Source organism: Contarinia nasturtii, unplaced genomic scaffold (genome assembly GCF_009176525.2).
Source record: "Contarinia nasturtii isolate CC-2019 unplaced genomic scaffold, AAFC_CNas_1.1 Cnas_scaffold_476, whole genome shotgun sequence".
NCBI classification, from domain to species: Eukaryota; Metazoa; Arthropoda; class Insecta; order Diptera; family Cecidomyiidae; genus Contarinia; species Contarinia nasturtii.
Window position 1 is genome coordinate 1,498 of NW_022197829.1, and position 17,203 is coordinate 18,700.

General features: G+C 34.1%; 4 protein-coding genes across 5 annotated transcripts; 2 read left to right on the forward strand and 2 right to left on the reverse strand.

The window, feature by feature from the left end:
* Positions 1–5,942: 5,942 nt before the first annotated feature.
* LOC116338984 (ATP-dependent RNA helicase WM6-like) lies at positions 5,943–8,321 on the forward strand. The gene is made up of 8 exons (XM_031764584.1): positions 5,943–6,286; positions 6,360–6,422; positions 6,496–6,825; positions 6,906–7,027; positions 7,131–7,340; positions 7,408–7,571; positions 7,839–7,928; positions 8,138–8,321. The coding sequence occupies exons 1-8, from the start codon at positions 6,157–6,159 to the stop codon at positions 8,196–8,198; spliced, it is 1,170 nt and encodes a 389-aa protein (XP_031620444.1). The 5' UTR covers positions 5,943–6,156; the 3' UTR covers positions 8,199–8,321.
* A 49-nt stretch (positions 8,322–8,370) lies between these two features.
* LOC116338983 lies at positions 8,371–9,630 on the reverse strand. Its single transcript, XM_031764583.1, has one exon. The coding sequence runs from the start codon at positions 9,608–9,610 to the stop codon at positions 8,408–8,410; it is 1,203 nt and encodes a 400-aa protein (XP_031620443.1). The 5' UTR covers positions 9,611–9,630; the 3' UTR covers positions 8,371–8,407.
* Positions 9,631–9,703: 73 nt separating this feature from the next.
* On the reverse strand, positions 9,704–11,696 carry LOC116338985 (m7GpppX diphosphatase-like). The gene is made up of 6 exons (XM_031764585.1): positions 11,553–11,696; positions 11,011–11,421; positions 10,699–10,850; positions 10,048–10,409; positions 9,907–9,956; positions 9,704–9,849 (listed from the first exon to the last, which is right to left on the reverse strand). The coding sequence occupies exons 2-6, from the start codon at positions 11,324–11,326 to the stop codon at positions 9,728–9,730; spliced, it is 1,002 nt and encodes a 333-aa protein (XP_031620445.1). The 5' UTR covers positions 11,327–11,421; positions 11,553–11,696; the 3' UTR covers positions 9,704–9,727.
* Positions 11,697–12,108: 412 nt separating this feature from the next.
* On the forward strand, positions 12,109–17,097 carry LOC116338973 (exportin-2). 2 transcript variants are annotated; one of them, XM_031764570.1, is made up of 10 exons: positions 12,109–12,280; positions 12,422–12,527; positions 12,629–12,780; positions 12,941–13,480; positions 13,646–13,813; positions 13,880–14,009; positions 14,838–15,955; positions 16,038–16,135; positions 16,207–16,374; positions 16,450–17,097. In XM_031764570.1, exons 2-10 carry the CDS (start codon positions 12,443–12,445, stop codon positions 16,907–16,909), a joined length of 2,919 nt encoding a protein of 972 aa, XP_031620430.1. In that variant the 5' UTR covers positions 12,109–12,280; positions 12,422–12,442; the 3' UTR covers positions 16,910–17,097. The 2 variants fall into 2 exon arrangements, with proteins under 2 accessions (XP_031620430.1, XP_031620429.1); XM_031764569.1 differs by having other exon boundaries at positions 12,109–12,527.
* The last annotated feature ends 106 nt before the right edge of the window (positions 17,098–17,203 follow it).

Below are 17,203 nucleotides of genomic sequence, written 5' to 3' on the forward strand. Positions count from 1 at the left end.
CAGAAATCAAAAAGCATTTAATTGAAAACTATTCTTAATTACGTATATACTATCAGATTACAAAATAAATATATAGTTAATTTTTTTATTTTAACAAAGTAATATACAGGGTGTCTCAAATAATAGGGCCGTTCTAAAAATTTTAAAATTTCAAAAAACCCTTTGGGGGTAAAAAATAGAAAATTTCTATCGGAGCAGAATTTTGAATTTTTCCTCAGGGGGCGTCGATTTCCCCTAAAAATGAGTATCTTCCCAAATCGATCAAAATAAAATGAAAAATAAGTTTGAATATTTATCCATTTATGGTTGCAATGTGTTATAGGGATCTCCCTCTACAAGATAGACCCACTTGTAGGTCGATCAAAATGCAAGGGGGGAGGGGGAGGTGTCATGAACAATAATTTTTTTCTTCTTCATTTATTTCAAAATCGCGATATGAAAATTAATTTTTTTTTCTTCTATCATATTGCTTGAGTCCATCCTTACAAAATTAAATAGTTTTTAGAGAAATTCATTCTGATTTAAGCCGGCTCGAGGCCGATTTTTTGGCCATCATGTCGATTTTTGACCCTATTTTTTCATATTTTTGAAATTTTTGTATGAAAGTATGACAGACTACCCCTATTTTTCTTGCTTTTATCGTGTTCTACGCAAAATTTCCCATAAGATAGGCCAGTTTAAACATCCCAAAAAAAATTTTTTCGACGACAAGAGGCCCATCGGTTGGTCGTCGGATCGATTTTTTCACACTTCGCCCGATATTCTGCGATTTTTTCGAAAATTAATTCAACTTCTTCCATTTTTTTTGCTTGCTTCGTGTTGCTCGAATCTTTCTCTACAAAAACCAATAGCTTTTGGATAATTTCATTTTGTTTTCGGCCGGCCTGAGGTCGATTCTTTGGCCGCCAAGTCGATTTTTCCCCTTTTTGTACGGCATTTCGCAATTTTTTCAAAAATTATTTCAACTGTTCGTGGTTTTCTTGATTCTATCATATTGTTAGAGTCCATCTCTATAAAATAAAATAGTTTTTAGAAAAATTGATTTTCATCAAGTCGATTTGAGTCTGTCTCTACAAGGTAAGTTAATTTCCAATTTTTTTTTTATTACTTTTTGCTTGTGTCATCAAATTTTTTATGGTGATATGCTGGTTTCAGTTGAATCTAAATTCAACTTACTCAGTCCGCCCGCTACGTCAAAGCCTATCACCGTTGGGCAGGTTGCCACACAAGCACTATTTCTTAATTTTTTATTTTTCAATTTAAATTTATCGCCATCCCAAAAGCGATAAACTTAAATTGAAATGTCTAAAAAAATTAAGAAATAGTAACTTTGTGGCAAGTGACCTTATGGGTCATTTACACGCCTCGTGAGGAGTTGTTCAATGTGGCCACCACCCTGCTCGACAATAAGTTGCAAACGACTCCTAACTCCATCCGTACAAGCCTTTAATATTTGTTCAGCAGGTAGTCCAGCACATTCTTCCCGGATTCGCTCTTTCATTGCTTCGGCATTCAGAGGCATATCCACATAAATTCTATCTTTGAGGTAATCCCAAAGATAAAAATCAAGTGGCGTTAGGTCTGGTGATCGTGCTGGCCAAAGTGGAAATAGCGAAGTCTCGGCATCGGCATTACGATCCACTTTGATAACGCGATCACCAAACATCCTCCGAAGCCGTCTTGATGGAATATCAATTGATGTTGATTGATATGAACGGGGAGATTGTTGATTATTCCGGGCAATCGATGCCTCAAAAAGTTCAGATACGACCCCCCCGTCATGTTTCCATCAAAGATGTAAGGCCCCAAAAGCTGGTTGTTCACCAATCCACACCAAACGTTGACACTGTACCTGTATTGGTCATTAGTCTCAACTATTAGATGTGGATTGGTTGATGCCCAGTGTCGACAGTTTTGACGATTTGGGGCCCCTTGGTTGCTGAACGTACATTCATCGCTCCATATGACGTGACTCAAATCAATGGCGGGGCCTAACAAGCTCAACATACGACGAGCGTATGTTAGGCGTCGTTGATTGTCGTCACGATGGAGCTTTTGTACTCGCATGGGCTTGTACGGAATGTAGCGGTATTTCTTCAATATTCGTTGAGCCGAAGCTCTTGAAGAAATACCCAGTCGTTCGATTTGTCGCAAAGAGGTTTTGGGGTATACTTCCATCTGAGCAAGTACATTGATGGCATTATCCTCGCCAGTAGCCGTTGGTGTTCTCGGCTGCCGTGGCTTTTGGAAGGACCCAAACCTTCTCAAACTAACTTCGAGCTTTCGAAAGTAAGTTCGATTGGGTTGAGTCCTTTGAGGATACTGTCGCCTGTACCGAATTGCAGCCAATGCCGAACATCTGTTGGATTGGATGTACGCTACAAACATATCATTTTTTTCTGGGTTTGTATATCTTTGGCGATTGTAGCGTACATGCAATGGTACGAGCAGTGGTGCTTGCTGTGAATGAAGTTGAAGTATACCCCTCCCCCTTCCTCTTGGTGGTGGCATTTGCTGTTGAGGCGGTGGCAATGTGCCTCTCGCTCTTCCTCTGGGTGGCAATCAATATCTAAAGAACATAGTACACGAAAGTCAGCATGGGTTCATCAAAAATAGGTCAACGATAACGAACTTGGATGAATTTACATCGAATACGATAATCAACATGGGAAAGAGACATCAAACAGACACCATATATTTGGACATCGCAAAGGCTTTTGATTCTGTGAATATAAAATTACTAATTCAAAAGCTAAACACTAGGGGACATTCGTAGCAATTCTAGTAAGCTAGTTTTATTTACGTATTCGCTAATCGCTTACTAGTATTACTAGTGAGTACACTAGTGCTGCTAGTAGCTGCTAGTTTTTCTAGTGTTTTGAAATTACCTAGACGTATCGTATGATACATAAAAGAAACAACAGTAATGCTTAAGTCGCTTGTAAACGAACCAAGTGAATAGCGGAGACGCACGATAACGAAGTGAGTGTATTGCGGCAACGGTTCGTTTGCAAGCGACTTACGCATGCTACAATATATTTTACATGCCTCAATTCATTTGCTTTGGACTATAATACGCTAGTGCTTGCTAGTCGCTGCTAGTTGCTGCTAGTTTCACTAGTTTTTCTAGTATGAATGTCCCCTAGGCTAAACATCATGGGATTGAATACACAGCTGATAAAATGGATCGAATCGTATTTGTCTGGTCGCACACAAATAGTCAAGATATCAGATACCAAATCAGACCCAATCGAAGTAACTTCTGGTACTGGTCAAGGTTATCCCATTGGCGCAACTTTGTTCATCATGTTTGTAATTGATCTACCTTTCGTCGTGACCAATTCTTGTATCCTTTCATTCGCTAATGATACCAAAATTTCAAAATGTATAACATCAGAAGATGACTGTTATCATCTTCAAAGGGATTTAGATCGTGTAGCAAATTACTATGGGCGCAATTTATTAAAGTTAAATGTTAACAAAACAAAAATAATATCATGTTATCGTGGATCAATGAAATATGAATATAATTAAAACGTGGATGGCGTGCAAATTGAAAAAGTTGAAGTAATGAAGGACTTGGGAGTATTGATGTAAGGATGAATTTCAAATCACACATCGAACATGTTGCAGCTAAGGCAAAATCAAGATTGGCAAAATCAAGATTTTGTCGACCCATGGACGTTAAAACGCCTTTACTTTACATTTATATTACCGATTATTGAGTATGGATCTGAAATATGGAATCCACACTACGACAATATGTGCAAAAGAATAGAGTCAATACAAAAACAATTTTTATTATATGCTCTAAGGAGAATGTTCTGGAATGATTTTAGACTGCCAAAATACGAATACACAGACTACCATTTCTGCAAATGATTACTCTTGAGGAGAGACGCAAGATGGCGCAAGTGTCTTTTATTTTCAAAATTATTCACGGAGATTTAAAGTCAACTTATGTTTCAAACAGTATAAAATATTATGATCCAGCACATGATACCAGAGCAACACCACTATTTGATTTACCAATTAGGAGAACTGATTACACAAAATATGAACCAATAAATTATATGCTTACATCATTCAACGATTTTTATACCGAAAAAAGGACAAACTGAGAATAGAAAACTATTTAAAGCAAAGCAGATAAATATTGGAAGTATAAATTAAAACGTAAGGATTTTTCACTGAAATTGGGCATTTATTTCAAGAGAATGGTACACATTTTTTTATTCAAAGTATTGTCCATCTACTTTTTCCCATTTTCCAGGCAATTCATGGATTCCGTGCCAAAAGAATGGTTGTTGTTTTGAACGAAACCACGAACCGACCCAATTTGCGATTTCCTCCGAAGAAGTGAAGCGTTTGCCTGCCAATTCGTTTTGCATCGTTCGAAACAAGTAGTAATCAGAAGGAGCAATGTCTGGTGAATACAGCGGGTGGGGTAGAACTTCCCACTTAGTTGTTTCCAAGTATTGTTTGAATTTGTCTCCATTCTTTCCGATCTTTGTCCAATGCTCGCTTCAATCGCATCAGTTGTAGTCGATAGCGATCTCCTGTGACTGTTTAACCCGGTTCCAGCAGCTCATAATACACGATACCCTTTTGATCCCACCAAACACAGAGCATTACCTTGAAACCATGAATATCTTCCTTTGCTTGCGATGGTCCTGGTTCGCCGCGTCGAACGTATGATTTTTTTCGCTTTGGGTTATCGTAGTGGATCCACTTTTCATCGCCCGTAACAATTCGATCCAAAAATGACTTGCTTTTTTGTCTTGCGAGCAGCATTTCACAGATGGTAAAACGCCTTTCAACATCTCTCGGTTTCAATTCGTGCGGCAACCAGTTTCCAAATTTTTGGATGAACCCTAATGCTTTTAAACGTTGTGAAATGGTTGCTTGAGTAACTCCCAATGATTTAGCGAGTTCTTCTTGCGTTTGGCATGGATCTTCATCGAGTAACAATTCCAATTCTTCATCTTCAAATTTTTTCGGCTGGCCTGGACGCTCTTTGTCTTCCGTGTCAAAATCACCACTTCTGAATCTTTTAAACCATTTTTCACATACACTTATTGAAATTGAATATTTGGGATACGTTTCCGACAACAAACGATGACATTCAGCAGCACTTTTCTTTTGATTAAAGTACAAAAGCATTGCTTCCCGCAAATGCTGTTTTGTTGGAACGTAATTCGACATTTTAATCGTAATAAAAAAGTTGTGTGTGCAGAATTGTTTTCACATGACAGATCGAATTTAGTAGATTTTTTGACGCTCTTTAAGATACAACAGCTTTCACTGCCCAAACAATTGCACGTGTGATAGATATGAAGTTAGATACGAATCCTTACGTTTTAATTTATACTTCCAATACAAGTTATTTGTTATGGATTGTAGAAATTTTGAGCAGTTGGAAAATTGATTTATGAAATTTATATTTTTTACATGAAAGGAAAGAAACAATAATTTTTCATATTCTCTCTCAAAAATGCTTGATAAAAATCAAATTATATTATATTTATTTAATTAAATTATTTTCAATAAACCACCAAGGCAAAGGAACGCTGTTCGGTGCAGTTATTATTATTATTATTATTATTAGTATTAACTTCAGACTTGTTCATATTCTGATTTTTTTTTGTTGAAGAAATTATTTATCAAATAAATTGTTTTGGTTTTTAATTTTTTCTTATTCTATGTCGAATGTGGCATAAGACATGTCAATGCCATTTCATTGTTCAATTTTTGTTAGAAATATTTAAGAATTGAAAACAATAACGTTTTTTAAATCTTAAAGTGCGCCGCACAACAAGTGAGTACACCGTATGTAACCCTGACAAATACTGAAGACATGTGCATAATATTTGTGCTAGTCAAGTTGGCAATACTTGTTGTTCAATAGAAAGATATCTTTTTCTTTTCATTTGTGATTCTCATCGCATGCGATACTTCAAACAGACTGCATTTGCGAAAACGAGTTGAATTTTTTTGTGTTTCAATTCCTTGCACCGAATTATTAGCAAATAAATTCAATTAAAAAGAAGAAAATATACCGAATTTTCAATATAAGTGGTCTGACATATCATCATTAGTCCGAAAAAAGACTTTCATGTGAAAAAGTTAGTTTATTTCAATTAATTATTAATCTAAATGGCTTCACAATTTGGTTCAGTAGAAATGAACAACATTAATCAGAATGAACTGGATTTTCATGGTATTAAGTTAAAACCAGACATTCTTGGCAAAATTAAAGCAGATGTGTTTAATAAACCATCCGAGGGTAATTAACTTTAAAAATAAAACATATTTTTCTGGATTTTAATGTTTGATATCTATTCCCCATTTCATTTCAGCTGAATTGAAATGCCTTCGTCGATTCATATCTGGAAGAAATATTCTGTTTCAAGGGAACTCGGGTAAGAGTACTATATATTGTATGCGAATTTGACGTTGATGCATGATTCATTTGAATAAATTTCCTCTTTTCAGGTATGGGTCCAGCATGTGTTGTAGTTTTAGCAACGTTACAGCGATTGCCAAAACTGAATGATGAAATTTATGTGCTTGTCATGACACACGATGCCGATTCTTCTGATGAAATAAGAAAAACGTTCGTTCATTTCCCGAAACATCATGAGACAGACTTAAATGTGCGTCTATTTTCTGACACGAATTCAACGGATATAGAACAGAACGATAAAATTCCGCATATTGCTGTGGGTACACCAAGGTGTATTCTTGAACTTATTCTGGGAGAAAAGTTTAAGTTAAATGAAAAATTTATTGCCGTTTTGATGAACGAAGTTTTACTATCCAGTGGTAAATTCAATTATGAACAAACATAGAATTTTACAAACACAATACTACATCATGTTCATTTTATTGTTTCCACAAATTAGATCATTTGAAAGCAGTGCGCGATATTTTTAGCAAAGTCAACCGCGAGAATCAAGTTTTAATTTTTGCAAAGAATCTATATAAATCTGAACAAGAATCATGCATGAGATTGGCTAAGAATAATGTAATTAGTTCAACCAGATTTCGAGTCTGTTTCAAATTGAAAAATTAACAAAAATCAACTTTTTCTTTCTATATTTTAATACATGATCCCTGCAATGCCCCAGCTATTTGTGATAAACGACACCAAGACTGAAATTACCGTTCGTGGCCTACAACAATACTATGTTGATGTGAATGAACGTGAAAAGCCTGATAAATTAATAGCATTTTTGAAGGTTTTCAAAAACATGAGGACAGCGATTTTTGTAAAATCAAACGATTCCATCGATTTTTTGAAATTTCTGTTGTCACCTCTCCCCCATTATGATGCCAAGGTATTGAATATTAACATTTATTATTTGTAATGTTCAAAAAATATTCAAGTCTCTCCATAACTTTCAGTGGATCTCGATCATTACTGACTCAAGCATACAAAGTATGAACCATAGTCTGGGCGCTAAGGTAATATTCAACTATGATCTGCCTCAAGATATCGAATTATACATAGATCGTGTGAACTACGCCGGTCGTCATGGTGCAAAATATATCACATTCGTTTCTGAAAAGTATGTAACGGACCTTTGTTTCAAAATAACGTTAGTTGGTACTAGCAAGGAAATGAGTTTTAAAATCTATCGAATGCAAAACATATCCTACTGTGAATATTATAAACGTATAAGAATTATGGAGCTTTTGCGTTTTACGGATTTTAAAAGTCACTTTTTTCAAGCAAACATACAATTATTGTATGCAGAATTGAACACTCATACTCATATCATGTATTGTACTTACATTACTCAATTTTATCAATTTATTTATAACGATTTGAACAGGAATGATGCGGTATTCAATGCCATAAAAGAACAGCCATGGAATGCTAAGCAAGTTACCCAACCGAATGAAATTTTGTTTCTGCTTGATAGGTGCGGATGTTTTTTAAATGATTGTTTTGGGTTCTGTTGTGCTAATGAATAATAAAAAAATAATAATGTTTTTCTAATGAAATTGTAAATACTCTTTTTAACGGAATTCCACGGTAGATGTTTTGCACTACTTGGAGTTTCCGTTAAAAAGGGGTTTGACTGTGATCAAAGAAACAAAGTGTCTTATAATATACAAATATTTTTTATAGGTCTTTACTGAATCTCCCCCAACTTGTTTATAAAAAAATAAAGGCAATTACAAAGATCTGAAGAAAATGCATACTTCAAACATCTAGATCACCATGGTGTGTTTTAGTTGAATTATTTTCGAAATTTTATTTTCAACTTGAAAAATGTGAATAAACATGAATAAACAGTAAACAAAGTTAAAAAGTTGTTTTGATGTAAGGAATGTATATGTAATCTACGCCAGATATTTAAAAAAACACGAATGTTGTCATTATTTTTTTTTGTTTCATTTATTTGTTTATTATTATTCCTTTACTTAAATAACTTAAACAGAATCCATTGTTTATGCGAAATTGTTCGGGTACATATTTGGAAAGGATGTGTAGATGTTCAACGGTTGCATCAAGCATTCCAATGGAAATGTATGCACTGATCACATTAACATCTTTTTGCCAAAAATTCACGAGAGTTGGATCGGTGTTTTCTTCGCTTAAAAATAAACATTTTATACCATCAACACGCATCATTGTTGCACGATTCAAATTTGATTGTTTGTTCATTTGATAAAGTTCCAAGTTTCGTGCCATTGTTTGGATAAATAAAAATGTTGTTCCTTTGACGGTATTCGCTTCGAATAATAATTTCAATGTTTGACGTCCAAGCATTCGATAATCGTATGTCAAACGATCAACAATAATAAGAAAATTTTGAAATAATGAATTGGAATCGTGAAATAAACGGTTCGAAATTTTGGCATCAATATTTTGAATGAATTTAACATTTCCATTCCAAAATTTTACGGCAGACTCACTGACACATTCGCCTATGTGACTGAGACAACGCTTACAGTGCAGCATTCGATGTTTCGAATTAATGTGAATATTAACAATGTGACTACGATGAATAAGTGCAAAAAAATTGCCATAGAGTAGATCATTTTCATTTGGTATTAAGCTAGTTGCATTGAATAGTTGTTGATGGTGATGACTACTGCTACCATTTCCACCATTGCACAATCTCACGTCTGGTTTGTGACAAAACCAATCGTTTGAATCCATATTTTCGGATGGTAGTTCAAGGATGCGTCGAAATCGTAGTAAATTAGTCAATGGGCCACTACAATTATCACATACAATTGAAAATTCCATGTCTGTGCACACATTCAACTTAAGACGTTTCATTGTGTCAACATCGGTCGTTGCGACGTTAATTGGTAGAATTTCTTCGCGAAAACTTGATGCAGTATTTATACGAAAACTTATTAAGTTGTCTTTGGCGATAAGCAAACTCAACGAATTGATTTGAATGTTAATGTTCAACAATTCCAAATCGATTGTTGTACTGTGCGTATTATCAAAATGCACAAAAATCTCCATTGATCGTAAATGGACGCGTACCGATGACACATCCGCAAAATTTTGATCAAAAAGTATAAAAAAATTTGCACATTTCAAACGGGGAAAATGCTCAATCAATATATTTTCAATTTTCATGGTGAATTTGCCTATTTTAGACTCTTTTCTTTGATTATTTGCGTGATTTTTTTTTGTTTAAAACTAAAGTGAAAACGAAAGGAGAACTAAATAATAAATATCGGCGAATGAGGAATTTTATTCGCCGATTTTTTGCTTTTTAGCTATAGGTTCTGCGTTGTCATCGGCATCAGGTGGAAAATATTTCAAATAATGGGGATCCGACGATTTTATAGTAAACGGAATTGTTGCACGTTGATCTGTAATAATACATCAAATTAAACCTATTGAATAAAACAAAATGTAATAAATCTTACAGTAATCGGATACCAATTCGATGTTATTGATCACGGTGCTGAGCATGTGACTGTATAAAAGAAACATATAAAATGTATATATCGGAGTTTTTTCTAAAAAAAATTTATCTGAATTTTCTTTGAAATCTTTCTTATGTTTACCTTCTTTCGCAATGAATTCCAGGCGCTTCATATTTTAAATATGTAAAATGGACATGTAAATGATAAAATGACGGTTGATAATGTATGTAAATACGCAATTGTGATGAATCCAAGCCGTACTTTGTTTTGATAGCAGTAACACTTTTTGTCTGAATATTTCGAAGCAGTGGCAAATGTTCAGCAGTCAATGATCGTAACGATTTCAAATTTAATTGATGAACAATAGCAATGGCATAGAATGTTTCCAAAGTTTTCCCATCCCACTTAAAATCAGGCAATAGGATAAATCCAAGCGTCTTGCATGGATCTTCGACGATTATGCGATCCGCTTCTTTTTTATGCTCGAGGATATTGTAGACCCACTGTAAAACATGAATGAATTAGGAAATTATTTTCTATTACAAAAAAGGTAACAATAAATAACAATTTATAAGCTCGTTTTGTGTCAGAAACAGTTCAATGAGTTTTGACTAAATGCAAGATTTCCAAATGCCAAATTTGTCATTGTCCGAAAGGTTTTACAAATTCAAATACGAGTATTTGAGACATTTGAATCGCTTAACTAAAAATATATCCAACCGGATATGTTCAATGGCTGTAAGACTGTATGTAATAATTTTTTTTTGTTTTTATTACTATACAATAACTTACATCCAAGGTGAATTGTTCAGATTCGAGCTGTAATCGTGATTCAGTGACGGTTTTATACAAATACGGTGTTTCCAGCACGATAAAGATTTCTTGCGATGAATACTTCTGAATGTGTTTCTCCGTGCATGGGGAAATTATGTTCAACTTTACACCTAAAAAACCAAGTAGAAAAAAACAACAACACATTAGATCATCTTAACAATCCAAAGCTTTAGAGAACAACAGTCAAATGTATGATGTCAAGCGAAAACGAAAAACAACATTAACAAAAATTACAAATGGGAATAGAATAAAAGAGATGATGAAAATTACTATTAATATCTGGTTTTGGAAAGCACAGAAAATTTCCATAAATATCGTTTAAAAACTCTTCTTTTAATTTCGTCTCATGACTAAAGTATGATTTGCATTGGTTTCCATCATCATCATCATCACGATCATCATTGGTTGCCGTGTTAACATTATAGTCAGTGAACGCAGTTTTTTCAAGTACAACAATAGCTGGATACCTTGTGTCAGCCGCTAATTCGGACGGAAATGTGCCCAAGACACAGATGGTTTTTGTTTTGCTGTTCTTATTCAAAATGCGTTCCAATCGAAATTTTGATAAATCATATTTATCTGCCATATTTTCTATTTGTTTTGCTTTGCGTTTTTCCGCAATTTAACAATATTCAAAATATACGCACATAAACTCACACAATTTCTCTTCTTCGTCTTCTTCTAAGCAAAAGAAAAATTAGATCTCTTAACACTTAAATTTTATATTTACCGTTGTCAGCGCACGGCTTTCAACAACAAAAAAATCGTTCTTTTTTAGCTAATTTTTTTTAAATAAAATTGTGACTACAAACTTCGAAAACCACGAGTAGAAAGAAAGTACTTGAAGAAATTGAAATCAACCGATTTCTAATTTTTTTCTAATATGAACTTATATATGTGAAAATATTGTAGTGCTCAATGTGAAAAATGAAAACAAATCAAAATAACAGCAGAATAACTCATATTAATCACACGATATATTAATATTGTATAAAATCAAGAATGGCCAATATGTCAAAAATAGTGATGACATCGCAAACGTTTTACATTTGATTGAGGTTAAGTATATTTGGAGGGAAAAATGTTTTATCCAGAGCGTATCATTTACATATTGACTGTGATTTTTGATTGTTGTTCTTTCAGATAACATTGGTTTTAAGAAAAAAAATCATAAATTTGAATAAAAAAATATAATATAATATTTTCATTTTATGATATAATAAAAATAAACGTTCAAATATTTGAAATTACATTTGGCAAATTCGACTAACTTCATCCTAGAATAAAAATATCGATTACACATGTGTATGTATTAGGTATGTATACAGAGCTAACTAGATTTAGTCGTTCGAACGAAGCACGCCAAATTAATTACAGACGCACAATTACTTGTATTGCTCACATACATACATATACCAAGTGTCAATAAACACAGAATTTTCCAAAAAAAAAAGCAACAGCATCTCAACTTGTCATACACACATACCGGCCCCGCGCCTGATTAAGTAGAATTTTCGTCATACATTGATTTGTTATAATTGTAAATTCAATTTTAACTTTGCTGCTTTTAAAGACTAAAACTATTTGATTTCCATTGATAAATAAAGATAGAGTAAAATATTAAATTATTAGAAGGACACAGTCAAGAGACTTATTGTTGGTTCTTTTTATTCTTATCAAGAAATAAAAAATTAACTACAATATGGAGATCAATGAAGAAAATTTTAAATTGTTGGCACAATATTTGCAACAAACACTCAATCCCGATCCAAATGTTCGCCGACCAGGTAATTAAATTTGAATTACATTTTGTGCATCGATACATTATAAAAATCAATTGCAAAATTTTAAATTTGTTTTTTTCTTCTTCGTTTTCTGATGGATTTAGCGGAAAAATTTCTAGAAAGTGTCGAAGCAAATCAAAATTTTGCCATTTTGTTGCTAAATTTGGTAGGCAAAGAGGATGTTGATATGACGATACGTGTAGCTGGATCAATTGCATTTAAAAACTTTGTCAAACGCAATTGGAATGCACATGCGGTAAGTTGCGCAGTTTTTTATATAATTTGATGTTAATGAATCATGTATGTACTTTTGTGCTTCCAAAATGTTCCTGATATTAAAGATTTGTTCCATGGATGAGTTTTTTTTTGTTATTTGTCATTGTTTTCATTTTTCATTATTTTTTTTTTTAAATTAGGATAATGATGGACCAAATCGAATTCACGAAATAGATCGTGCGGCAATCAAAACACATATTGTGACGCTCATGTTAAAATCATCGCCGGCAATACAAAAACAATTGAGTGATGCAGTTAGTATCATTGGGAAATATGATTTTCCAGAAAAATGGCCTCAACTTATCGACGAAATGGTTGAAAAATTTAACAGTGGCGATTTTCACATTATCAATGGTGTACTACAAACGGCTCATTCCATCTTTAAGCGGTATCGCTACGAATTCAAGTCACAAAAACTATGGGAAGAAATAAAATTTGTGCTGGATAAATTTGCAAAACCATTAACGGAATTATTGATTGCCACTATAAATTTGGCCAAAACACATGAGAACAATGAATCAGCATTGCGTGTATTGTACGGTTCAATTGTTCTGGTCACAAAAGTATTTTATTCATTGAATGCCCAAGACTTGCCCGAATTCTTTGAAGACAACATGGAAACTTGGATGAAAGCATTTCACGAATTACTCATAACTGACATACCTTGTTTACATACTGGCGTAAGTTTTTTTTAAATATTTATATATTTTGAACCGAATAATGTGGACTTGTGACTAGGGCTACGATTAAAGAAAGAATCCCTATGAAGCAATTCTCACAGGCACGAATTATTAATTTCACTGCTAAATATAAGAGACGCTTTTTTGTGGACAACTTTCGTACAGGAAGATGAAGAGGCTGGTGTATTGGAGCAGTTGAGATCACAGATATGCTTCAACATTGGGCTCTATGCACAAAAATATGACGAAGAATTTGGAACATATATGCAACAATTCGTAACAGACGTATGGGAACTATTGGTTAAAACGGGCATCCAAACAAAATACGATGCGGTAAGGAATTGATATTGGAAAAAACCAAATAATTTTATAATTATGCATTTGGTTTTTGATTTTCAGTTAGTTTCGAATGCACTACAGTTTTTGTCAACAGTAGCAACACGAAACCATTATAAATCACTGTTCGAAAATCCCAAAGTACTGGCTAGTATTTGTGAAAAAGTTATCATTCCAAACATGGATTTCAGAGGTAATATTTATTTTTAGTATGGGAACAAAACAACGACAACAACAAACATTTAGAGACCATTACTGCCTTGTGGTCTGTTTTAATATGATATGCCAACTTTTCCTATAACAATACACCCCTCCCAAAACACTTTGCTGAGAGCCAGGTTTTGAGTATTAGTATTCCAATCATACTTTCTTTCACGCAAATCACACTTGACTGCATTCAAATAACGTCTTCAGGTAGATCAACCCACTTCTACCTCTAGAACCATTCGCTTCTATATGCAAAATAAACTCATACAATTGAATCGTTGCGGCGAAAGAGTAGCTCTTATTTTTCTCCAAATAATACTGCAACATAAAGTTTTTTATGAATAGTTTATTTGTTGTATTACAACAAATAAACCGTGTGAAAAAAACTTCATGTTGCAGTATTATTTGGAGAAAAATAAGAGCTACTGTTTCGCCGCAACGATTCAATTGTGACTTAATACTCATTCACATAACCGAACCTTCTCAATTTCGACTTTTAAACATATTCTCATTTCTGTTTCTATTCTTCCACTGGGACACGCCAGATATCATTGGAACACTTTCATATACGCCGCTTTAAGATCTTGAATCAAGTTACTAGAATCAACCCTGCTCTCGCTTTTATACAGAATAGTTATAGATATAGTCAGAAGCTAGGTCAGATTGACCCACGATCATCAACTCAGTCGCCTTATTCAACTCACACTTTTTTAATATGAGAAAATCAAATTAATAATTGCACACATTTTAAATCAAAAAAAACCCAACAAACCAAAGTATTTAAAGCTCATAATTTTTTTTCTCAAATTTTCAGCATCCGATGAGGAATTATTCGAAGACAATCCGGAGGAATATATTCGTCGTGATATTGAAGGTTCGGACATAGATACACGCCGTCGAGCCGCATGTGATTTAGTGAAAACGTTGTCACAAAACTTTGAAGAGAAAATTTTTGAGATTTTCGGGCAGTACTTACAAGTGCTGCTGGTAAAATATTCTGAAAATCCAGCACAAAATTGGCGAGCTAAAGATACGGCTATATTTTTGGTAACATCGTTGGCATCGCGTGGCAGTACACAAAAGCATGGTGTGACACAAGCATCACAGTTGGTTCCACTGCCACAATTTTGTGAACAACAAATCATACCTGAATTGGATCGACCAAATGTCAATGAATTACCCGTACTAAAGGCCGACGCAATAAAATTCGTCATGACATTCCGAACATTGTTGGGTGCACCAACGATGGTTGCATGTATGCCACATTTGGTACGGCATTTAGCATCAGAAAGTCAAGTGGTGTTCAGTTATGCGGCATGTACAATTGAGAAAGTGCTTACGATGCGGAATTCCGAAAATCTATTACAGGTTACTGTAGCACAATTACAACCGATTGCCGGTGATTTGTTGAATGGTTTATTTGCGGTACTAGGCAGCGGTGTACAAGCTGTTGAAAATGAATATGTGATGAAAGCAATAATGCGTAGCTTAGCTACGTTACAACAAGCTAGTATGCCATTTATGAGCGCCATTTTACCGCGACTCATTCAAATTTTGGAAACGGTTTCGAAAAACCCATCACGACCACATTTTAATCATTATCTTTTCGAAACGTTAGCATTGGCCATTAAAATTGCTTGTACTGCTGAACCAGCGGCAGTTCTTCAATTCGAAGAAGCCCTGTTCCCAATTTTCCAAAATATTTTGCAACAGGATATTTTGGAATTTATGCCATATGTTTTTCAAATGTTGGCTTTGCTTTTGGAAGTACGTGAAACAACCAGCTCTATACCTGAATCTTATTGGGCATTGTTTCCATGTTTATTATCGCCAACACTCTGGGATCGGCCTGGTAATGTAACACCATTGATCAAATTAATTTGCGCTTTCATTCGACAAGGATCACCACAAGTTGCCGCATTGCAAAAATTGGTACGTTTTAAATTTTGTATCAATTTGATTTAATTATATTGAATTTTCTGATTTTTCAAATCGATTTTCCTTTCAATTACAGAATGCAATATTGGGTGTATTCCAGAAAATGATCGCTTCAAAGGCTAATGATCATGAGGGGTTCTTCTTGATACAAAATCTACTACAATTTTATCCAATGTAAGTTTTTTAAAGTAAAATTTACTGGTTCTGGAATAAAAATTCAATAAAATAACATTATTTTTTAACAGCAATGAATTGCAAGAGAATATTCGTCAGATATTTGGTTTGCTTTTCCAACGTTTAACACTTTCAAAGACGGCGAAATATGTAAAAGGATTTATTGGTTTCTTGTGCTTTTATGCCGCTAAATTTGGTGCCACCCAATTGGTTGAAATAATTGATAAGATTCAGGCACAGTAAGTTTATGGAAGTACAATTTTTTTATTAACACATTTCTTATATTTCGGTTTACTCTTCTCCAAATTCAATAGAATGTTTGGGATGGTAATTGAGCGTGTATTGATCACGGATTTGACCCGAGTTGCTGGCGACCTGGATAAGAAAATTGCTGCAATTGGTGTAACGAAAATACTATGCGAATGTCCAGCATTGTTAGTACCACCGTATCGTAATTATTGGTCGCAATTGTTGCAAGCATTGATCACATCGTACGAAATGCCACCGGATCAGACGGCACTGGAAGGTGATGATTTTGTAGAAATTGAAAGTGTTGGATATCAAGCGGCCTATTCACAGCTTAGCTATGCCAAATTAAAAGTTATCGATCCAATACCAGAAGTTCAAGATAATCGCAAATTTTTGGCCGATAATCTAGCCAAATTATCGACATCACGACCTGGTGATATTCCAACATTGATTTCCGCATTGCCCGCCGATCATCAACAAGCCCTGCAGAAATACTGCGCTCAAAATGGCGTACAAATTGTTTAATAAGTTGTTCATTAATTTGCATTCATTTTAAAAAGAACAAAAGATTAACACTCATTGTAATTCAGATTTTTTTTGTTCTGTTTTTAAAAGTTCCATTTTATTTTTGTGAACGAAGTGAAATGAGTTTCAATGTAAGAACAGTTGTTTCTTTTTCTCATCAAATGACCAATAAAAAATTTGAAATGTTATTTCGTATCAATTTCATACAAAAAAATTAATTCCAATAAAATACACAAAATTTGAGGTTGTGTTATTATGAGCGCAAATGGCATAAAATACTAACGAAATGTCAAA